A 25,337-nucleotide genomic window follows, 5' to 3' on the forward strand; every position below is an offset into this window, starting at 1 on the left:
TTAAAAATGCTGTTGTTTTTTCTCCGAAGTTCCAAAACAATGCAACTGTCTATCAAACAGTAATTGCTGCTCCTGGAATTCGAGGAAATCACCTCCAGCACCTAAAATATCTCAAAAAAGGAACAGCTGTTACAGCCAGAAACTTTTCCTGACGTCCATCTTGGATTACCACATAGTTCCTTTCTTATCTACTTTAATGCTGTGATTGAGTGATTTTTTTTGGCCAAGTGCTGTTTCTTCTGTTTTGCCCAGTTTTCTCGTAATGACAAGTCCATTCAGGTTGACTACAAAACCACAGCTCAGCAGTTAGCGTAGCACTGGAACTTCCCCTGAGATATCCCTTGAGCCACTCATTGTTTAGAATTATTAATCACATATTTGATGAGGAAAAAACATATTTCTTTCCTTTCCTAATCTTGTCTCATTTGGGACAACTAATAAAACTCAATAAGTTTAAAAATAGTTAATATTTGTGCAAAATGTAAGTGATGTAATGCTATCGCTGCACAAAATGGAATAGCAAACTGAAGCATTCCTGATGGAAATTAGGGCAGGAGTTTTTGAATTGTAAGTCACTGATCCCACTGGATTAGGCCATGATTATTATTGGAGTTTGATACCTGCACCTTAAGGCTAGAAAAAGTACGAGGCAATTTTCGCTTCTGGACTGGCTATACAGAATCAGACAAATTCCTGGGTTTGCAATCTTGACCTTAACAAGTGGTCTCCTACCCTCTTTATTTTTCATCTGGAGGTGAGGGAAAGCAGATGGATTGGACTTTAGGCTGCTTGTCCCAGGTAAAACTGAAGAGGCTTTGGTATTCTGAGGTGGCCAGAGTGGCAATACTTTCTTCTGGGCTTTAGCGCTGTTCAAAAATTCAAAAAAAATTCCTCCAACCCTAACGCCCCACATGCCACCTGATGTTCTCCACCCATTCTCCGTCACAATTCATTCGCCTATATCACACAATGTTATCTCCACCCCTCCCCCTCTCTTCATGGCCCCTCATAAACCCCATGCCAATTTAGTGCCACTGTATAAGAGGAATAAGAGAATGATCAGGGAGAAGGTAGGCCAATCAGGGATAGCGTAGGGAACTTGTGCATGGAATCTGAGCAGATAGGGGAAGCCCTAAATGAGTTTTTTGCTTCAGTTTTCACCAAGGAAAGAGAACTTGTTGCAAATGAAAACTTAGAGGAGTTGAGATACAGTCTTGACCAGATCAAGATTGATGAAATTGATGTGCTAGAAATTTTGGAAAACATTAAGATTGCTAAGTCTCCAGGGCCAGACCAGATTTATCCTAGGCTGCTCTGAGAAGCGAGAAAGGAGGTTGCCAAGCCGTTGGCGTGGATATTTGCCTCCTCACTCTCCATGGGAGTCGTACTGGAGAATTAGAAGGAAGCAAATGTTGTTCCTCTTTTCAAGAAAGGTAATAGGGAAATCCCTGGCAATTACAGACCAGTCGGTCTTATGTCTGTGGTCAGCAAAGTTTTGGAAAGAATTCTGAGGGATAGGATTTATGACTATTTGGCAAAGCATAGTGTGATTAAAGGCAGTCAACAGGGCAGATCATGCCTCACAAATCTTATTGAGTTCTTTGAGGAGGTGTCAAGACAGGTCGATGACGGTCGAGCAGTGGATATGGTGCATATGGACTTCAGCATGGCATTTGATAGGGTTCCCTGTGGTAGGCTCATTCATAAAGTCAGGACGTATGGAACACAGAGAGATTTGGCTATCTGGATTCAGAACTGGCTGGCTGACAGAGGGCAGAGAGTGATTGTAGATGGGAAGTATTCTGCCTGGAGGACAGTCTTGAGTGGGGTCCCGCAGGGCTCTATCTTTGGGCCTCTGCTCTTTGTAGTTTTTATAAACGACTTGGGTGAGGAGGTTAAGGGGTGGGTTAGTAAATTTGCAGATGACACAAAGGTTGGAGGTATCATTGATAGTATAGAGGACTACTGCAGACTGCAGCGCGACATAGACAGGATGCAGAGCTGGGCTGAGAAATGGCAGATGGAGTTCAACCTGGATAAATGCGAAGTGATGCATTTTGGAAGGTCGAACTCGAATGCTGAATATAGGATTAAATATAGGATTCTTGGCAGTGTGGAGGAACAGAGGGATCTGGGTGTGGAAGTGCATAGATCCCTCAAAGTTGCCACCCAAGTGGATAGGGTTGCTAAGAAAACATATGGTGTTTTGGCTTTCATTAACAGGGGGATCGAGTTTAAAAGCTGCGAGGTTTTGCTGCAGCTCTACAAGTCCCTGGTGAGACCACACTTGGAATATTGTGTCCAGTTCTGGTCCACTTGGGTGGCAACTTTGAGGGATCTATGCACTTCCACACCCAGATCCCTCTGTTCCTCCACACTGCCAAGAATTCTATCTTTAATCCTATATTCAGCATTTGAGTTCAACCTTCCAAAATACATCACTTTGCATTTATCCAGGTTGAACTCCATCTGCCATTTCTCAGCCCAGCTTTGCATCCTGTCTATGTCGTGCTGCAGTCTGCAGTAGTCCTCTATCCTATCAACGACACCTTCAACCTTTGTGTCATCTGCAAATTTACTAACCCACCCCTCAACCTCCTCATCCAAGTCGTTTATAAAAACTACAAAGAGCAGAGGCCCAAGAACAGAGCCCTGCGAGACCCTACTATAGGAAAGATACAGAGGCTTTGGAGAGGGTGCAAAGAAGGCTTACCAGGATGCTGCCTGGACTGGAGAGCCTGCCTTATGAAAAAAGGTTGAATAAGCTCGCACTTTTCTCTCTGGAGAGAAGGAGGAAGAGAGGAGACCTGATCGAGGTGTACAAAATAATGAGTGGAATAGATAGAGTCAATAGCCAGAGACTTTTCCCCAGAGCAGGACAGACTGGTACGAGGAGTCATAGTTTGAAGATATTAGGAGAAAGGTATAAAGGAGACGTCAGAGGTAGGTTCTTTACGCAGAGAGTTGTGAATGCATGGAATGCGTTACCAGCTGTAGTGGTGGAAGCAGAGTCATTGGGGACATTTAAGCAACCGCTGGACATGCACATGGATAGCAATGAGTTGAGGGGTGCATAGGTTAAGTTACTATATTTTACATTAGGATTAAATCTCGGCACAACATCTGTTCTGTGCTGTTCTATGTTCTACGTCTATGTTCTATGTGTAGTTCCACTCACTGCCCTTTTCCCTTCACATATCATGCCTTCTTATCTAGTATTCATTATTACCCATGCACAAGGCAGAAAAAAAATCAAGTCAATTACTGAAAATTCTATATTACAGATGCCACTCTATTGTGATAGATACTCTCACTCAATAAAAACCAGCATTTTTGCCTTCTCAGGGGGCAAATAATTGGAAGTTGGCACTGCTGAGATACCATTACTCTTCCCTGGACATCAGCAATTAAGTTCTATGTTGGAAGTTCCAGATCTTCCCCATCGACCTGTTCGGAGATGTCATTACATGCCTCTGGAGCAGGTTAGATTTGAACCCAGGCCTCCTGGTCCAGGAGAGGGACACTACCATTGCATCACAAGAGCTTGTGCAAATGTTCCATTGATGACCCTCCTGACCTGTCACAAATAAAGCCCGTGTGATCACATAATGGCCATTTAAAGGCCTCAGCACCACTGTCAGCATGGTTCCCCACCACCCAGGCAGGTGAGCAAAGTGCCTTCTGGACAGTGAAAGCAGGGCCACTGCAGACAGAGGATGAAACCTTAGCTGGAGTGTGACGTCAGTGTTGTGGCTTGTACGATGCCTAGAACCCTGTCAACCCACTCTGAAGTGACAAAATGGAGCTTAAGCCAATGGGTTCCCACATTGATGAGGGTGGGAGGTAGATTAGTCACCCTTTGAAGATGCTTGTCACCACACTCAGTGTGAAGATGACTAAACCATCCCATTTTGACTATAATAGAGTCAAAGAGGTCTACAGCATGGAAATGGGCCCTTCAGCCCAACTTGTCCATGCCACCCAGTTTTCACAGTTAATCTAGTCCCACTTGCTTGTGCTTGGTCCAAGTCCCTCCATTCCTATCCCATCCATGTACCTGTCTAAATGTTTCTTAAATGTTCAATTTGTATTCAACTCCACCACTACCTCTGGCAGCCCATTTCAGACACTCACCATCCTCTTTGAGAAAATAATGTCCTTCTGGATTCTTTTGTATATCTCTCCCCTCTCACCTTATATCTATGCCTTCTAGTTTTAGATTCCCCTACTATGGAGAAAAAGCTGTTGGCTATCTATCATATCTGAGCCTCTCATGATTTTATAAATCTCTATAAGGTCACCCCTCAGTCTCCTATACTCCAATGGAAAAATGTCCCAGCCTATCCAGTCTCTTCTTCTAACTCAAACCTTCCAATCCAGGCAGATTCTCAGTAAATCTTTTCTGCACCCTTTCCAGTTTAGTAATATCCTTTCTGTAGTCGGCTGACTAGAGCTGCACGCAATAATCCAAATGTGGTGATCTTGCATGTTCCCGTCATATCTCTGTGATGACTTTCAGATCATACATATTGATTTCTCATATTACAATCAGACCATGATCAAGGCTCCCCAAGTTGTTGTAGCTTCAGATGGAACGCCCCAAATTGTCAAGCTCCTGGGTGGGCAGAGGTTAACTGGCTCCCTCCATTGTTCGCATGCTCACTCACTTGTTGCAAAAGATTAATTTGATTGTGGGTTTGTACCTAGAGTGCCCCTCCATCACAGTTTAATCCTTCAGTGGAGATTCTATCTGTGTTGGAAGCCTTGTTGTTTCTCAGCTGTCCGGTGGGTTTTTCATCCTCATGGCGGGCTGGAGATGCACTGAGATCTTCTTGTCAGATTTGAAAGTTCTTTGACAGCTCGACAGTGTAAAGGTATGCACATTTCAGGCATGAAATAATCCCAAGGATACCTCCTAAGGCTACCAGCCTCCCACTAAAGACACATGATGGCATGCAAAGATCCTTATCTGCTAAGGTCGCCAAAAAGATACCCTGGCTAACAAATGAATTCACCAAGTTCAGACCTTTTGTTAACAGGTCTAAGGTGCATATTCCGGCTTTCACACTACACAGATACTAAAATGTCACTTCAGCTGCCCTGATAGAATGCTTATGTATAAAACCCAGCCTACTTTCATTCTGTCTAAAAATGAGGTGCCACTTTGACCTGCCATTTTGGGCCACATTTTTGACTTTCACCTCTCTGTGTTGAAAATTTGGGCCAAGATATTTTGTTAAAAATTGTGCTAAATTTAAGTTAAGAACAAGGGGCATGAACAGCGGTATGATAAAAGACCCAAAAGCAGAGGTTGCTGGAAAAGCTCAGCAGGTCTGGCAGCATCTGTGAAGAGAAATTAAAGTTAACGTTTTGGGTCCGGTGACCCTTCTCAGGTTCTGAGGAAGGGTCACCGGATCCGAAACGTTAACTTTGATTTCTCTGCACAGATGCTGCCAGACCTGCTGAGCTTTTCAAGCAAACTCTGTTTTTGTTTCTGATTTACAGCATCCACAGTTCTTCCAGTTTTTATGTTAAAAGGCTCACTGACTGGCTGGCCGAAGCTCACCAAATCTATCATGCAAGGCACCTCATGCAATAATCTTCTCCACCTCCAGCAATGCTAGCTCCTGTGAGAAAGTAAACCATCTCTGGTCAGTTTGTGGGAAAGTCCTGTGGAATTTCACACCAACTCCCTAAGACTGTAGATTCCAGACATTTTTTCAGGAAGCATCATTTGGTCAGAAAGGTCCTAACGTGATGAGAAGTCCTCAATGGAACAAGCTGCTAAAGAAATTAAAACAGAAGATGCTGTAGAATCTCATCAGATCTTGCAACATCTGTGGGAAGAGCAACAGAGTTAACATTTTGAGTTCCAGTTTGACACACCTTCAGAAATGAAAGTTTAAAATTGTGTTTTTATGCAATTCCTTTTGGGGGTGGGGAAATGGAACAGATTGTGGAGGTGACGAGAACAAAAAGCAAAGGCAGTGATAGTGGTGGTAAATAAGATATAGATGGATTCATAGAAGATGCATAAATCCTAAGCGTGAAAAGGAGAAAATGGGCTGACAACAAGGCCACCAAGTCAGAGCCAGGAAAGGAGGGTGCAGCCGTCAAAGAAAATCATCACAGTTACAGCAATTGAAATCTTCAAAGTCCAGCTTCTGATTGTTTCTATTCACACATTTCCATTATCAAGATTCCAATCTCAGTTGCTGTTGTAGGAGCAAATTACTGCAGATTCTGGAATCTGAACTGAAAGCAAAAAGTGCTGGAAATCACAGTGGGTCAGGCAGCATCCATGGAGAGAGAGCCAGCTAACATTTCGAGTCTAGATGGGGCTTCATTAGAGTTCTGATGAAGAGTCATCTCGACTCGAAATGTGAGCTGGCTTTCTTTCCATGGATGCTGCCTGACCTGCTGTGACCTCAGTAGCTCTTGCCTGGTTTAGCTGGCATTACCTATAATGTTAGTCCAAAATGGAAAGAAGTCAGTGATGCTGCTACAACTCAAGGAGAAGCTGCATCCATAGTGAAATCTTCACCTAAGGCTTGGGATTGATGGAATTGATCATAATCCCGCTATCATCCCATATTCTATATGCTTTTCAGCCCCCAAGCTTACATCATCCAACCATTGATCAGAGGTTGCTTTTGCCTTCTCTCTTCCTTTTTCAGTTTTGCTGTTGTCCTGCTCTGTGTGCCTCAGTTTGTCACCTGAATGTCTCTGTTAAACTAAAATTAATCTACTCGACGATTCAACGAGAAAAAGAGGGAAAGAATAAAGTTCAATATTAATCATTGACAATGGAGTAAAACCTTTAGCAACCTAGCTTAAAGGCTCCTACCTGTCTTGGAGGATGTGGTTCCTGATAGCTGGGCAGGATCTTTAGGATGACACTTCCGCTGGCATTTTGCAGCATTTCCTGCAGGACTTTTGGATCATTTCCAACCTCTTTTCCATTCACCTCCTTGATAATATCGCCCACATGAAGCAAACCCTGCTGGTCAATCATGCCTCCATGGAGAATGCGAGCAATCACAAGCTCACTGTTTTCAACTCTGAACGTTACACCCTGGAAAGGATTATTGAAACTTATTATTGACTGCCAGTCACTCATTCCAGAATAATTACCTTTGTGTCATGGGAGGAGAAAGATTTGTCACTGAATTTAACAGCAAAATGGTAATTCAATTAGACAAACAAGATTTGAAACTCAGAAACACACTGTTCCATCACGCACTTTTATTGTCTCTCTAAATAAAAACGTTAGCAGAAAACACGATTCAATTTGATGATCCCAATGTACCTATTACACACAATTAACATCCAGTTTTTCCCAGGAGACTACACAGGGTCAGGCAACAGTTTCTCCTCTGCCAGGTCTGATTCCTATGCGATTGCCTCAATGATAACAAAGGTTTGCCTCTGGCACCAAAGGCTGAGCTACATGTGTCAACATGAAGCAAAGGATTAAATGGATTACTGTGACTAATATACAACACCATGCTCAGAGAAAATACAGTACTACAGGCCAGAATAATATTATAATGGAGCTCTATTGAACTGTATCCCATTGTTTCTGGACAAAGGGCATATATCAGCACAAGGTAATTGTGAAAAAAAAACAATTTTCCATTATGGGCAAGCATAATATAACTACAATAGTCAAATGTGAATTGCACCACTTATGATTTGACTATTTCACTTTAGTTGTCCCACAGGCATTGACACCTGTGATGTCAAAGGATGAGTGGTTTTCTATGACGATCCTTGCAGGGATCTGCAACATTGTATATTGCACAACATGGACTTGTTGCACAGAGATTCTTTTGGATGTTAAGTGGTTTTGATGCTTTTGCAAGTCCCATTCCCCACCAGCGGACCTTTATTGTAAAAGTGTAAGGAGGAAGAATAAGGGGAAATAAATGGAAAAAAATGCAAATAAAATTAATTAAAACAGACAGCTTCACCGAGACGGAATGAGACAGGCATATGGTTGGCAGAATATTTGTAATATTTAACTGGTTGGTCAATGAAGAAACTTTTGGTGGGTGCTTTGCAGCATTGCAAATGAGCTCAAGAAACAGCAACAAGACTGTAAAATTGACAATGCTAAGTCACAATTTTAAAAGTTTTGTAAAAGATTTAATCCACAAAGCTCACCCTCTAGAGAAAAATCTAAATTAAAGTGTCCAAGGCTTGAATTAATCTATTAAAATTACTTATGAACATTCTTTTTTTGGGGGACTTATCCACATCCCAGAACTATTTTAATTCCTTCCATTAATTATTGAAATTTCTAAATTCAAGCTAGTTGCAACACAGCTTTCTAACAGATACTTCCCCTGTTCCACTAATGTCTCCAATTGCCTTATAATGTCAATCAGTGGGAATATCCAAAAAATCAAACAGGGCAGGAACTTGTTGAGTAATAGGATAGGAACTGTGACTGACTATGAAAGTGGCAATGGCAATACAAAATTCACAGGACTGAAATCACAGTTTCAATCCCCATAGAAATTCTAATACCACGGCTAAGTCTTCGGCTTTTAGATAAATTTGGAGAAAGTGAGGACAGCAGATGCTGGAGATCAGAGTCGAGAATGTGGTGCTGGAAAAGCACAGCAGGTCAGGCAGTATTCGAGGAGCAGGAGAATCGACGTTTCGGACACAAGCCCTTCTTCAGGAATCAATAGTCTGAGATCTGAAATTTTCTTGAAATTGGAGAACCTTTAATTTCCTATACTTCCTATACAGCAGATATTTTCCCTGCTGAAGCAAGTAATTTCTTCTTTGCAGTGTCTTAAATCACTGGACATTCATAGAACAGAATCACAGAATCCCTACAGTGTGGAGGCTTTTCAGTCCAACCAATCCACACCGATCCTCCAAAGAGTAACCCACCCAGATCCATTCCCCTACCCTATCCTATGTTTTACCCCTGACTAATGCACCTAGCCTATACATCGCTGAACACTCTGGGCAATTTAGCATGGCCAATCCACCTAACCTGCACATCTTTGGATTGTGGGGGGAAACTGGAGCACCCGGTGGAAACCCACACAGACACGGAGAATGTGCAAACTCCACACAGACAGTTGCCTGAGGCTGGAATCGAACTCGGTTCCTGATTCCATGAAGCAGCAGTGCTAACCGCTGATCCACTGTGCCACCACCACACCATCACCACCCCCCAACCACGCCACCCTCCACCCTCCCCTCCCCTCACCTCCCCAACCCCCAATCACTTCATGGAGGTGGATTCCCTGGAGTCGTATGTAACACATCTTCAATTTGTTTCAGTGTCTGAGAGTGTGGTGCTGGAAAAGCACAGCTGCTCAGGCAGCATCCGAGGAGCAGGAGAGTCAACGTTTCGAGTATATGCTCTTCATCATTCCTGATGAAGACCTTATGCTTGAAATGTTGATTTTCCTGCTCCTCACATGCTGCCTGACCTGCTGTGCTTTTCCAGCACCACACTCTCTGACTCTGATCTCCAGCATCTGCAGTCTTTGCTTTCTCTTCGTTCAATTTGTTTCAGCAGATTTTCATTCTCAAAGTGCCTGTAGATCTGTGCTGAATTCTGTAGACTGTCAATTTGTTGATTGGTTTTGACATTATATTTCACCATCAGCAATTGCATAATCAACATAATCCCTTCCCCAGTTTTCTTTTTGAGGATTCCTTCGAGCTTGGCATAAACTCTCCCACTGTTACTGAGGATTCTTCTGAGGAAGATAAAGTCATCAAAAATTCTGCTTGAACTGGTCTCACCCGAGTCTCCCGAGCACCCAACATCCGACTCAAGACTGTCAGGACTGTTTCCCTCGCTGTGTTGCATCAGTTGATTTGCTGAGTTACATCAGGTTTAGCTTTTGCAATTGACTGAAGTGAGGTATCTTGCTTATGGTCTCTCTCATTGATTGTTTTCATGCAAATCTTGTTGATTTTTGCAGTCGAATTTCCCTTCAGTGCTCATAGCAGTGAAAAACCTTTTTTCCAAGCCAATATCGTCATGGGTTCCCATTTCATTGACAGTTATGGAACAAATTTCCTTTGACATAATAGCTAATCGCAATGGATTCTGATTTTTCTTTTGGGTTCCATTATGAGTGTTAGAAACCCTGTGAAATCCTTCAATGGTAATCCTTTTACTCGTTGTTCCTTGACTAGTTATTCTTGACTTTAACTATTTGAATTGCTTATACCATTTGAAGATGATTCAAGTCAACTCACAGATTTCTACTCAAGAATGCAAATTCTTGACTGCAAAGTATGTATAGTTTTTTTTAACTGTTTGGAATCTGCTATTTTGGAGAAATGCTGGTAGCTTATCTTTACTCTTAAGTGCAATGCTTCCTGGACCATGTTACTGCATTGTTAGAAACTGTAAACAGTGTTTTTCAAACCACAGCTCAATACCAGATAATAGTGTGACAGAATGCCAAGCTTTAAAAACGTGAGATGGCCATTGACATAAATATCAAGTTCCCAAAATAGAGGGTTTGGACCCTCTAAATCTCCTTCGAATACTTCAGCTATTTGTTTTTGTCGGCACAGTAATGTCTGTGTGGGGTATTTATTTATATATTTGATTGATTGCTTATCTGAATTCTTCTCTCCCTGAACAATGATGAGTATTGTGAGAAAATGGCATTGCATTGCAACTTGCATCAAAGATCATAGAAATTTAATATGATGGAAATCATGAAAATATAGCTGTTGCCATGCAATACTGAGATTTGGGCTGCACAGTGGCATAGTGGTTAGCACTGCTGCCTCACAGTGCCAGAGACCTGGGTTCAATTCCTGCCTCAGGCGACTGACTGCGTGGAATTTGCACATTCTCCCCGTGTCTGTGTGGGTTTGCTCCGGTTTCCTCCCACAGTCCAAAGATGTGCAGGTCAGGTGAATTGGCCATGCTAAATTGCCTGTAGTGTTAGGGGCAGGGGTATGGGTAGGTTGCGGGTCGGTGTGGACTTGTTGGGCTGAAGGGCCTGTTTCCACACTGTAAGTAATCAAAAAAAAAATTGCAAGGATTTTCCTTCAAAATCTAATTAATAGAAGAACCTCTAGTTTGTGAAAATAGTAACTTTGTCAGATTGCTTTTATTCACAAAAAGAATTTCAAGTGCGGATTATGGTGGCATAGTGCTACAATGAAAAGAAATCACATTCTCAACACTGAGAAACATTTCATTAATTTTCCCCTCCAACTTCAAATGGTGACTTAAAAATCTCAGTATTGCATGGCAACAGCTATATTTTCATGATTTCCATCATATTAAAGCTTCAACTCACTCTGATCGCAACTTAAGTACAATTCTCCTCTCCTCCACCAAGAAGCCAGACAGCGCAACTTTCTGACAGGTACGTCTCTGCGTGGTGTGATAGGTTTACTGCAACCTTTCTCTTAATATGGAAATCTACGAGGACTGCTTGATCTAGTGTGGTACAGGAAAATTGCATTTATCTAACTAGAAGAGGTCCTTGTGTTGAATAACAAGTAGTTTATTGCATTTTGGAAAGTAATTGAACTAATTGCAAGTTACATGAATGTGATGGGCACTATTACAGAGACTATGAGGAAAACCTGGGCATTAAGTCTTACTTTTTCACAATCCTAAGCCACTGTACCCACAAGTCCATATGACATAATCCTAGTTAGAGATGCTAATGGCACTCTTCAGTCTCAATATTTTCAGTCTCAGTTTTTAAAGAATTATTCCCAGTTCCACTGAAGCATTAAGCTCTCAACTACACACAAAGAAATGTCACAAAAGACTGGTCAATGTCAGCCCAGTGCACCTATATCATGCTATTAGCATTTAACTTGTTCCAGGACACTTTACAGATTGAAGTGACACTATTTCCATATTTTATAATTTCCACTGCAAGAATTATCCATAAAATTAATGTTTTTGTGAACATTAGCCTCCAGGGCCAATGTGTTATTTGACATACTGAAATTCTTGTCAATAATTAGATTTTGAAATAATATGCCGACATGGTGGTATTAACTGCAATGCAACTCAACATGCATCTTCCCTGTAATTTATCATGAAAAAACATCCACTTATGAAAGCCTAATAACTATGTACTATTCAAAACAAATAAGGGTCATAAAGGCTATTTTTGAACAGGTTTATATAATTCTCACGAATATTCCTTCACATGCCACCATTCACCTTTGCTCGTCTCTTCATTTTAATTTTCTGATTTTCCTTCAACAATGTTCATCCTCATTATTTTCTTATTTAGTCTCTGTACTTAAACAATTTGTTCCCACATGTTATGGAGTAGACTGATTTCTGAAGTGTTGATGGTTGAGGGATAATGGTCAGGACACTTATGGAGAACTCACCCTGTCTGCTTTGATTAGCATCATGTTACACAGCAAGCTGCATTGTGAGACAAGCCGTGTCTGCTTCTAAAAGAGCTGTTACCTTTTTAGGTTGTACCATGGCATTGCATTGTAACCTTGCACCACCAATCATAGCAATTTGCAAGGATTTTCCTACAAAATCTAATTAATTGAAGAAGCTTTCATTTGTGAAAATAATAACTTAGTCTGATTGTTTTATTTTGTGTAAATATAAAAGTATTCGAGTTGAGGGGGGTTGGGGGGCAATGGTTGCATAATGGTAATGTCATTTGACTAATAATACAGGATGGGAAAATAGGCTCAAATCCCAACATAACAACTTGTGGATTTTAATTTCCCCAATACATCTAGAAGGCAAACCTCATCTTGGAAACAGTAACCAATTGTTGTAGAAGCCAATCTGATTCATTCATGCTCTTTGGGCAAATCTGATATCTTTACCTAGTCTGCTGTTCATGTGGTGGCAAACTCACGGTAGTGTGTTTGACTCATAGCAGCTTTCAATTAGGGACGGGCAATAAATGCAGGCCCCATCGGTGAATGCCCATGTCCCATGAAAGAATGAAAAAAACAGAGAATATAATCAAGAAAAATGCTTTTAGAAACCTAACTTTGCTCAAAGCTGAAGATTCTCTTGAGATTCAAATTTTTAAGAGTCTGAAGATGTGAATTTTGGATTAATATCGCAACCTCCACTGTCAGCCTGGTTTTAGTCTATACATCAAAAAAGAATCTTGCATATTAATTCTTCAGTAACATGGAATTTGAACAGTGTAACAGGTAAATGAATAGCTTATCATTAAGTCATAGGGTCATACAGCATGCAAAGAGACTCTTTGGAGCACTATATTTATGCTGATTGACAAACACCAAACTACACGAATCCCATTTACATGCACTGTATCCACAGCTTACTATGCCCTGGCATTTTAATTGTTCATCCAGATAAGTCTTAAATGTTTCCAGAGTACCCGCTCTGGTACTGTGTTCCATATTTCAACCATTCTCTGAGTGAAAAGAAATTCCTCAGATCTCCTCTGTCATGACTATAATGAGGTCAACCAGATGGACGTCATTGAATATGAATTCCCTGATTGGGGCTGTTAATCTGTTCCAATCAGGGAGCCCTGGCTGTCAGATAAGAACAGACATCCTCCCTGCCCTCCCCTTCACTGTTTGATCACACAGCATTGCCTTTTGTGAAGGGCACTGCTTGATACTGGCCACTCAGGTGTTTCCTTTCTTTCTGGTGGTGGAAATTGAATAAAGATTCATATACCTTGTGTCTCTCACTGTGTTCCAAACCTGCACAAAAAAAAGAACAGACATCCTGTTCACTCTGAGAGCTGGCTCTGAGGGAGCTGGATCAAGGTCAAGGTCAAGGACTCTCCATGTATAAATAAAGGGTGACTTGGTGATGGGATACTGGTCTCTGTGGGGTTATTTAAGTGGCAACAACAGAAAAGCAAGCTCCTGAAGAAATATGCTCACCATAGTTGTCTTTGAGTTGGGGTAAGCACTTCTGGCATCATGCTGTTATCTGGGAAGCTTGACTCCTGCCATCAAAGACTGGGCCCAGTACATGCAAAGAATGTGTTTTTTTTCTCAGGGCAAATGACACTGGGGCAGATGAAAAGCAACTAGAAATTCTCCTGACAGTTTGTGGACCTGTAGCTTTTTCAGTTATTAGGAGCTTAATGTTTCCTGAGGAAACCAGATACTAAAACATCTCAAGAGTTGTTGGATTTAGTTAAGGAATATTAGGACCCCAAGCTTTTTCTAATTCTGAGATGCTCTCAGTTTTATTTGGCAATTCGAGAACCAAAGGAATCCGTAATGGGATTTTTGACTAGATTAAAATGACTGCCAGAGGCATGTGACTTTGGTTTAACCATTAATGAGATGCTAAAAGACTGTTTGGGATGTGGGATTAATGACGTAACCATGCAAAAATGCCTATTAGCTGAAGCCCACCATGACTTCAAACAGGCACTACAAGTGGCTTCATCATTGGAAAATACGGCAAGTGGAGTGAATGAGGTGCAGGTATTCCGATGGAAGCGAACATCCTTGCAAGTATGACTGAGCTTGGGAAACACCACTTGAATGAAGGCAATTCCATAGCCTCACTCAGGACGTATCCTCAACAGAGGGACTCTGAGTGCGCCTAAAGCAAAACCCCAAAACAAAGCCAAACCTTACCCAAATGGTTAAAATTTTCTCCAGGACCCAGGCTCGCAAGCTCCTGACAACAAAAGCTTCATATTAGACCAAAATTAAATAACAGAACTCCTAGGCCAGTATCCAGGAGAGTGCATAGCCTGGAAAGAATACCTACATCTGGTTGGGACCAGTTAAATTGTTCAGCAACATCCAAATCATAGCCAATCAAAATATACATCTGGTTAAACGGTCACACAGTTCTAACGGAAGTCGATACCAGCTCAGCCATATCAGTGATTACAGAATCAGTCTTTAACCAAATTTGCTGTGGACTCTTAAGTTTGCATAATAAGCTGGCTAGACTGAGAACCCATATTGAGGAACCTTTAAAGATTGTTTCCGGAAACTTTGTTTCCGGTCTCTTGTGCAAAGCAACTGGTTCAGTTACCACTGATTATAGTAAAAGACTAGGGCCCAAGCCAGATGGGGACGAACTTGGTTAAGAAAAGATTGGTTCAACATTTTCTGATTAGAAAATGGTTGCCTGAGTGAAATCCTAATTAAATACCCAGAAGTTTTCCAGGAAAGTCTAGGGACTATCAAAGGAGCCAAAGCTACCTGGCATGTTGACCAGGAAGCATTTGCATGATTCTGCAAGGCCTGCCCAATGCCATTTGTCTGGTCAGCAAAAGTAGAGATGAAAATCCAGAGGCTGGAAAACGAAGGACTCATCAAACCAGTCGAGACTGCAGAATGGGCAGCACCGGTCCTATCGACTGTGAAGCCTGACAGGTTGGTTTGCCTTTGTTAATTTAACGGAGAATCACTTTTCACAGCTGGATAAATACCCAATCCCCCCTCTCTCCTTGGGTTTGCTTTGTGCTGGCTAAAATAAAATTCTCTTGAATGCAGTCCAAGATGTTTGTGCTTTCTTTGCCTATCAAATTGTTTGTTGATATTTGGACAGTTGAAGTCCCTATTATTTCCCTATCTTTGGTGCATTCAGAAAGTCACTGACATATTTACCTCTCTAAGTCTCTCCTATTTGGGGCTCTATAGTAAATGTCTGGCAGTGTGGCTGCCCCTTTTTCATTTCTGAACTCAACCCTTAAGGCCTCATTTGATGTTTCACTTTGCATGCTATCTCTCCTCATAGCCATGATTGATTCTTTAATTGATAATAGTACAGCAATATTATCATTTATCTTCTTTTTTTAATCCTGCAGCCATTCCATACATCCTTTACCCTGGCATCAGGGAGGCAACAGACCATCTTGGAGTTATGTTAATGGCCACAGATACTGTGTCTGATCCCTGACTACAGAATCCCCTATTATTATTGCTCTTCTATTTATCTTCCTTTCCCTCTATAAATCTGAGACACCTGTGGTGTCACCAACTTGACTTCCCTCACCAGTCTCCAAAATAGACTTCTAATCTGTTGTGTGACCACCTCCCTAATGTGCTATCCATATAGTCCTTTGCCTCTTGGATGCAGAAAAACATCATGTGCTGCTGTTCAACTTCTGAAATCCAGAGCACAAACTTGGGCAGCCGGTGAGACTCCCCGCAAATGTTTCCATTGGTGATGCATTGTATATCTGTGATTTCACACATACTGCAGGATAAATACTCCACTTGGTCAAGCTGACCTGCCATCCTGTAACTCACTTAAAAAGAACTGTTACCATTAGAACAGGAGAAAAACTTACTGTTGCTTCCTAGTCAGCTGCTTCCCCTGTAGTGAAGTAACAGCCAACTATAGAAGACTGATGCTAGGTAGACAGTACTCTGTTTTCAAGTTCTTAGGCCTATCCCTGTCTGGGTGTTATTGGCTGCCTGATTTCTGGTTCGCACTTCACCTGCTCCTCTGGTTCTTTCAGCCTCTGATTCTCATTCTATATTCAACTAATACAAATATTTGACAGCCTCACTCCTGATGTTCATTGATATCATGAAATATGTGGAACAGTGTCTCCTTTGCTACTTGACACAGCATCATTGTGAAAAAATTATGATAAAATAAGCAACTTTACATTTTCATTAAATCATAAATCACCATCTATGCTCCCAAAAGGAAATTAAAATCAAAATGAAGTGTCTTACTATGACTGTTTCCAGCTACACATTATGTGAACACTGTATGCTTGAGAGCCACTGGAATATATTGTGACTTCTTCCCTTATTTAGAAATAAGTTGGCACCTTTGTGAAATTAATTTCCCAAGCTGCACCAACAGTAATTTATAATCATTCTTGGTATTGGAAGCTCATGGAATCAGTACTTATTCTTACCCCCAGGACGTGTTCAATATTGGTTTGAGCACCTCTATTGAACCTAAACAGGTTTCTCACAGAAAAGTTATTTGTAATTAACTCATTCTATGACTCCAAGACATGTAATTCTTTTCACATTGAACATAATTATAATTCTTTTCTGTATCAACTACATTATTCTGCAGTTCACTATTCGTAAAGCGTTTCCTGTGTTAGCCTGCCCCATGTTGCAATATCCCATGAGCTTTGCAGATTAGTATTATAAGACAAGCACAGAAATAAACAATACAGAAAGAATGGAATATGTCCTATATTTGATACATTAAAAACTGAAAGTCTGAAACAGGATTATTAGCAGTAATCAAACTTCACAACATAGATCATGTGTGCATCACCCTCGCTTAGTCTGTCTTTTCTCCCATCCTTGTTTCTGCAGGTTCGGCATGAGCTCTTATTGGATTGGTCCACACTTATGAGCAAGCAGCTCAGTGGTTTTTCATTGGCTTCTTCAGGATTGCTGACCAGGATATTTACTGTTCCTTCAGTTTGCCATCAGGCCTATAAAACGGACTTATAGAACAGAATCTCTACAGTGTGGAAACGGGCCCTTCGGTCCAATAAGTCCACACCAGCCCTCCGAAGAGTAACTCACGCAGACGCATTCCCCTACCCTATATTTACCCCTGACAAACGCACCTAACCTATACATTCCTGAACACTACGGGCAATTTAACATGGCCAATTCACCTAACGTGCACATCTTTGCATTGTGGGAGGAAACCAGAGCACCCAGAGGAAACCCACGCAGACACGGGGAGAATGCACAAACTCCATACAGACGACACCCAAGGCTGGAATCGAACCTGGGTCCCTGGCACTGTGAGGCAGCAGTGCTAACCACTGAGCCACCGTGCCACCCCTAATTGGCTGACAATCAGCATGTTTGATTGCTTAAAGAATACACCTTCTATATCTTGGCTTGAACCCAGAGCTTTTAGCCCAGGGATAGCGCTGTCGCTACTTTGCCATACGATTTCCCTGTCCTATCTTAGTAATTCTATTTAAACCGTTTGACTTGCTTAGTGTCTTGCAGTCCAGTGCCTTATCATAAGTATGACAATAACAAGAGTTACATTTATATAACCCTTTGAGAGTAGTTGGTTTGATAACAAAGTTGATAAGAGGTCTGAAATTTAGGGTGGGCTTTAATAGAATGCTAAGGTTGCATATGGTTTGGTTCAGCATGAGACAGTGAGCAGGGAAAAGAAATGAATCACAAACCTGGGAATGCAGTTGATGGCAGAAAAATAACACTAAAGCAAAACACTGCAGATAATCAAAAACAGAAATGAAAACCCAAAATGCTGGATATGCTCAACAGGCCAGACAGCATCTGTGGCAAGTCAAAGGGTTTCAATAGAATTACTAAGACAGGACAGGGAAATTGTGTGGCAAAGTAGTGACATCTGTGGTGAGACAAACTCAGATGCTTCAGGTAGATGACTTTCCTCTCAAGTCTATACCATGATTTGGGCCAAGAAGGTGCACCTGGACAATCTGAGTTTGGATCCAGATGTCAAGGGGTACTGCTTGCAACTTCTTACCACATCCTTCTTTTACAACTAACAAACAGACAGGGAGCCATCGTTTACATTTAGAATTCCAGTTCTGTGAAAACTGCTCAGTTAGGTACAGCTTTACACTTGTGCAAATAGTTGTATTTTTGAAACTGAGAAAACAGAAGATGGATCATAAAGTGAACAATGATATATGACCACTTAACGTGTTGGCAAGGAGACTTCCTTTACAAAGCACTCTTCTTAAATGAGCTGAGACTAGAAATTAACACTCTGCTCCTAATATTTGGACTGGATTTGTTGTAAGCTTTGCTTCTTTCTGGGAACATGAAATTATCTTTCCAATTTTGGCTATGCTAGGTTAGGGAGATCAGGTACTCCCTGATGACAAAGACATGAGAAGTGAGAGACAGTCACTCCGACAGCTATTTGTTATCCATGGCAAGTAACGGAATACCACTGTCAAAGCCCTGAAGCAAGGGATCTTGTTTCAAAATGGTGACAAATGTACATAAAAAACATGCAAAAACTCTCAGCTTTGTAAAACAACTTTCATGTTGAGTGTTTTGAATGTTTCAAAGAGGAAAGCACAGTTTTGGATCTTTGCACATACCAAATGTTCACCTTTGACCTTGCGAATCCCCACCATTCGGACAGCATCAGGTGGAACAGGCTGATTGTTGAAAGTAGAGTCCATTAGAGACTCCGGACTTGGAGGTGGAGTTTCATAGTTCTTGGAGGCAACTGTATCATGAGCTTCTAACAGAGACTGTAGAGTGAATGGGACATGTACTTAGTGACAAAGTCTTAAGAACTGATCATACAAAAAACTGATATTTCAAACTATAAAATAATTCTATGAACCAGCCTTGAAAATCATTTATCTCAAGTTTTAGATATTTTAATCAACCTGCTCAGACATGTTTAGTGGAGTAGCTGGAACTGGAAATGAGGTCTTCTGACTCAGAAGTATGGACACTACCACTATATCACAAAGGACCTTGGGTCAAGTTTTGCACATATATTAATAAATGCTACATTAGACAAATATTTTTTTTCCCACAAAGGAATCTACCTTTACAATTCTGCTGTTTAATTCCCTATTTGATCAAACACAATAATTCTGAGCATTTGTAGAATAAGAGAAACATTGAAAGTTTTATATAATTGTAACACTCTAAACATCATCCTTTATTCAAGCATTTGGACAATTTTTTTTTGATGTAATGGTACTAGCCCATGGAACCAAATATATCTTCTATCTTGACACCAATCAAATTCAACACTTATTAACCAGCTCAGTATTTCTGTGGGCGAATTAAGCCATTCTATTTGTTGATTGGGATCACTCTCTTGCCACCCAGTGACACTTTTAGCAAATTTATTATCCATGGCACGAGTTGTATTTTTTTTGGATTGTGCCTTTACCATTTGGACCTACTAATAGCCATCTGGAAGGGGGCCCTTTGCTGATTTGGGAGTGGCATGAATGATTCACTCAGAGATCTAGGTTTTTTTTAAGTTTTGCCCTTGCTAATCCTAATCTTCAGATAAATGGTGCCTTTTTGTAGGTGCTAATTCACAATAACAACATTGTTCATAGCTTGTCAAAACGAGAGTAAGCCAATCACAAAAAAATTTGGAAACACAGAACTAACCATGTTTGGCTTTATCTCCTTGAACTTTTCGAGGAACAACATTAAAGTTTTTTCCCAGGGACAACGGACTCACTGAATCCAGAAAAAGATTCCCTTGCTGGGTATATAAATATCATGAGTGTGTTCTGGATGTTTTTAACAGATGAGGGATGGAACTATACCAATGCACACTAACAAACATATATTAACTACTTACTTATAGAGTCATGGTCCAGCAGGGTTCTTAGAATATTCTTCCCTCAGGTGATACCACTGAGGATGCATGGTACTATTAGCTTAACAGCTTTTAACACATTTGCTACATGGAGGGGTGTAATAGATTACCTCAGAGACAGATGCCTGGGGCAGTCCAGCCACCCTCCAGGAGAAGAAAAAGCCTCTGCAATGGCACAAATATTTTAGGCCCATGAACTGGAGAGATGTATTTGTCCAGTCTCTGAAAGGAATGCCATTCTGTATTTCATTTGCAACCATTTGCAACCAGGTTTCCAATTAGAAACTCAGGGGAAAAAAATCTAAAACTATCAGAAGGGAAATTGGCATTCATGAAAATTAAATTGGCTTTACTGTTGCACAAAAGGCAGGGGCTGAGGTTTTACATTTAGCACAGTGATCAACTAGCCATATAAAGCATGAACTCATAGTTCACTGAACATTGATAAGGACCTATAATTAATGGCTCAATGGCTAGAACAAATGATGGAATTTCATGCAATTTTTCACGCTTACTGCTTCTTCTGTGATTTGCATACTGTGTATCACATGTTTTGTCAGGAGTCTCAATGCAAAGGCTGTTTTTAGATTTTTTAAATAAATTAACCTGCACAGATGTGTTATTACACAGCTCTGGAGCAGGTGGGATTTGGACCAGGCCCTTTCAAGATATTTTAAATCAACCTGCTCAGTGATGTTATTACACACTTCTGCAGCAGGTGGGAATTGAACACAGCTACCTGGCTCGGTGATAGGGACACTATCACACTGCCATAAAAACCCTCCAGGCTGCTTCTAAATGTACCTGAACAGCAGTAAATCTCTGGTTCTATTAAGGGTGGACAAATTAGTTGAAGGTCTGACCAAGCTATAAAATAGTTTGCTTATTTTGAAACCTGTGCCAATAGTTTGTAATTAATCCATTCATGGTTTAGCAGCATCAAATCTATCAAATTAACTATTTAATTGAATGAGAGTATGTTATGTCGGATAGCTGTAGGAAATTGTTTGAGGGAACATTACACTCATGTAATTAAAAATCAAATAAAAGGTCTTGTTTTGAGTAGCTGTTTCGAAATTAGCACCAATAGAAGCTTAAATTGTTTGGAATTTTATCATTACCTCAGCATGCTATTTGATAAATTGATTATGAAGAGACCGCTGTGCCATTTATTGGGCAAATTTCATCATTGTACTTAGCAGAACATTTATAGTAAGAGGACTTTACTATAGTTTAGCCTCCAGATCAACAAAGAACTGCATGGACACAGAAGTCAGACAAATAGCCTAGATTTTGTTTCCTTCCAAATCTATCCTTCTCCAGGAATTATATTTCTGTAATGTTTCTATTTTTTAAAAAAACCTAAAGTTGTTCTAGGCTTTTTAAAAATTTTATGGCACTATGTATAGGATTGGAGTTGAAGGTAAAACTTCAGGCAATAAGTAAATTAGCATTGCATTGGGGAAGGTTGAGAGAACCAATACATTATAATAGATGCCAGTCCACATCCTGGATATCTGGATCAGCAATAGTCAAATTCAGAATAAGGTGAGCCTTATCCACAATACTGATGACTTGTAAATGATCATGATTCACAAAAAGGGAGGGGGTGACAGAAAAAAAATCTCTTTCCTGTAATGATATTCTGGTGTTATATAAAAGTAACACAAACAAGTTATTGTGGATTCTGTTTTCTTGAAGATATCTGGTGGGTTTATTTACTCAAGGCACAGGCTGCATTTGGAGATTACAGCGTTTATTGATTAAATTAATTAATTAATACAGTAATCTCCAAACACAACCTATGCCTTGAGTGCTACATTGCAGGTAGCCTATGATCATGTGACAACATTTGGGTACTTGGCTCATTCCACATTAATCTCTTAAAGGAATAACATGCCAAAGATGATAAAACAACAACACCAAGAAACCTCAGATTGGAACAATAAAACATAACCCATAAGTGGCAATAAAGTGATGAGTTTTAGGTGAGCTGATGACAGGGCATTATTTAACAAGTTTCAGAGTTTGTAAGTTTCTGGTCAAAACTGATTCGGACTAATTGTGAAAGACTAAATGATTGTTTAGAGATGTTCAATTGATTGACCCATCAGATTCTTGTCATGTTTCGAATGCTTGACCATTGTAATAGGTGAGGTTCGTATTTTTGTTTTAAAAATGTTTCCTCATCATGGTTAACCCAGTAATACTGTACAATTCAGTCTGAGACAGCTATAATGTAATCTTTTTGAAATTATAATTGGAATGAGAATGAAATGCATCGCAGCAACTGTCATAAACAAAGGACATCAGATAATAGTTAGGTTGTCCTTTACCTGAAAGTGTGGTTCCTGGAGAATCTGAGTGAGTTCAGCTGCAGAATCGTTTTCCTTTGCAATTGGGTTGATATCATCAATGATCTCCTTCACTAACTCCAGGTTATTATCACGTACAGCCTCCAGCTTTGTGTCTTCCAACTTTTCATGGGCCTATGTGATAAAAATAATGATTTATTAAAAACAGACGCAGAATGAGTTCCCTATCAGTAATAAGGGAATGACTAAACATCAATATTTCAGCTTTATATATTGTGAATGATTTATGCAACCACATAATTCCCCTCTTCGGAGAGGTGTGACCAATGCACACACCATGACCGTCAGATAAAGGGGCACAGGTTCAAATGAATTAAATCTGAATTTTAGATAGAAGAAAATTCATCATCACTTTAAAAGTGGTTAGTATCTATAAAAGGCTTCCTAGAAGGGGTAGTGGAACCAGAACCCTGGAATCATATAGGAACAGCTAGTTACACAACTACTTTTGTATCGAGGAGCTTGAATGGTTTTGTTTCTGTCTTGCGATTTTACAATCTTCTGTTTGTGTTCTGGAATAAATTAATTTATTAAAAATGATTGTGTCCATATATTGTTTATTCAACACCAGAATGCAATTGATGAATAGCTTAAAGTGATGGGTGAGTGCTTTGTTGAGTGTAAATGTTGCTTCATCCATTTCTCCACGGGTGTTGCTTGACCTATTAACATCCTTCAGCTGAAAATACATAATGATCTGAGCTGCAGAAATATAGAAATACAATTTCTCCTGTGAAGTGAAGACAGAGTAACATTCAGAAAAATTATAGATAAAAGACATGGACAATTGGATCAGAACACACAACATTAATTCTGTTCTTATTCAAAAGTTTTAGTTTCTATTTTATATTCTTATAAAACCTATACTTTGATCTTATCATATTGCATCAGGAAATTTGGGAAACAATTCATTGATGCTTGGGAGTTTATAGCATAGGAAGTTGCCAGCCTAAGATACTACAGTGTCACCAGTAATGAGAGGTGTAATTTTTTATAATATACATATCGGGTCAAGGAAAATTCAAGTTGTGCACCTTACAGTTTCCCTCTTGTGAATTTGGATCAGCGCAGCACAAGACTTCCAGAGATATCATGTAACATTGTCAAAACTCTCCAACCCAAACAAGGGAAAGTACCTGACACCTTGAATTCCAAGGTTTGGTTGGAGATAGCCAAATATTAATTGTGGTCCTCGGCTTTGGTATTCAAACTTGCAAAAATTGGGGAAAAAAGACAGTTTTTGATCCATTATTCAATGAATGGACTAAAATTTGTGCACACATGGAGGCTGTTGATAAAAAATGAATAACATTAAAGTATTTGCCACAGAAAGAATAACAACCGCAATGAAGTTCAAAGTATCCTCTGTACAAGAATAAATGCATTTTATTTTTCTCAAATAAGCCAATATGTCTCCATGGGCTTAACTCCCTCAGGTATTTCCCATTAAAATTGAAATCAGTAGACACACACATACCCATGTCACATTATGATGCTTATCAGTTCTTCAAAATAGAAAGTAACCATCAGTGACATTAATTTGCCAGTAGAATCTCCCGGAGCTTTGCTAATCCCCAAATTAATTTAAAACTTTTATTTTATTATGGTTTTTTTCTAAATTATCATTGAAGTAACTGTGTCAATTTCAAATGCCCTGGTCAGCTGGAAAATGGTCAGCAGTTGGCCATGGTTTTTGTCAACTTTCTGATGTTGAGCAGTGATTAATCTGTTGTTTAATGTGGTGAAGGATACTGCTCATCTGTTCACCAACAACACAGGGTTCAAGCTCAAACTCAGCAGCAGAACCAACAAAGAATCCGAAGTTAATATAAATGGATTTTGCAAAGGTTCATTTCAATGTAGTAAATTAAAATTGATTTTGCGATATTAACTGTCTTAAGGATGACTGCATTCATAAAACATTCTTTTGCTCTTTACATACAGACTTAATTCACTTTTTATAAAGTTTAACACCTCCATGTAAATAATGGACAGAGAAGGATGACACAAAGACATTGTGTTGAATTGAAGGTTTCCCTTCATGAGGGCCTTGCAGGTTAACTCGTGCAATTGTCCCAAACTTGCCTTATTAAGTATCATGCCCCATGGTGCCCTTTTTGTCTGATGCCAACATGATTCTCCCACTCACCACAACCTGACATACTTACTGCTGGTACAATATCCCAGGATTCCTGGTGCTGTTGCCATCTTTAAAAGGTCATTATGTACCTTGTTAAGTGCTAGCAATTCAGAGCTTACCTTGCACAGTTTATAACATTAGTCCCAGACATGGCACATAGGAGGAAATTTATGAACAGCACTCTAGAAAGGGTGGTGCAGAGGAGAACCATCCACTTTTGCCAGGATTGACTGAGGTAGCCATGACACCATACCATGTCAATCTGGTTCAAGGTTGTCACTCTGCTCCCTTACATTCACTCTATCTCTGCTGCTACACACACCTCCTGCCAAGGTTCATGTTCTATCACTCTCACTGTCACATGCAACATCTTCTCTCACTTGTTCGAATCCATCAATTTCCCAAACCACTAACTCATTTACGCTGCCTACTCACTCACTCAGGACACCTCACCACTTTTCCCTTGACCTGAACCAGCACAAACAGCTGTACCAGTCACTTTCATCTCACTCAGTCCCTTCCTTGTCTCGTTCTAGGAGAAAACAGT

The 25,337-nt window shown here is 40.3% G+C and overlaps 1 protein-coding gene across 8 annotated transcripts in view; it reads right to left on the bottom strand.

Moving 5' to 3' along the window:
• Positions 1-25,337, bottom strand: part of mpp2b (MAGUK p55 scaffold protein 2b) — a 539,799-nt gene that overhangs the window by 49,786 nt on the left and 464,676 nt on the right. For all 8 annotated transcript variants that reach the window (XM_087977856.1, XM_043675077.2, XM_043675076.2 and 5 more), the window contains 3 exons: positions 22,612-22,764; positions 19,017-19,172; positions 6,848-7,075 (listed from right to left, as the gene is read on the bottom strand). In XM_087977856.1, coding sequence (XP_087833982.1) covers positions 6,848-7,075; positions 19,017-19,172; positions 22,612-22,764 — 537 coding nt within the window. The remainder of the gene's footprint in view (positions 1-6,847; positions 7,076-19,016; positions 19,173-22,611; positions 22,765-25,337) is intronic.

Source organism: Chiloscyllium plagiosum, unplaced genomic scaffold, assembly GCF_037043375.1.
Source record: "Chiloscyllium plagiosum isolate Xiang-an unplaced genomic scaffold, Cpla_swu_hap1 HiC_scaffold_32, whole genome shotgun sequence".
Taxonomy (NCBI): Eukaryota; Metazoa; Chordata; class Chondrichthyes; order Orectolobiformes; family Hemiscylliidae; genus Chiloscyllium; species Chiloscyllium plagiosum.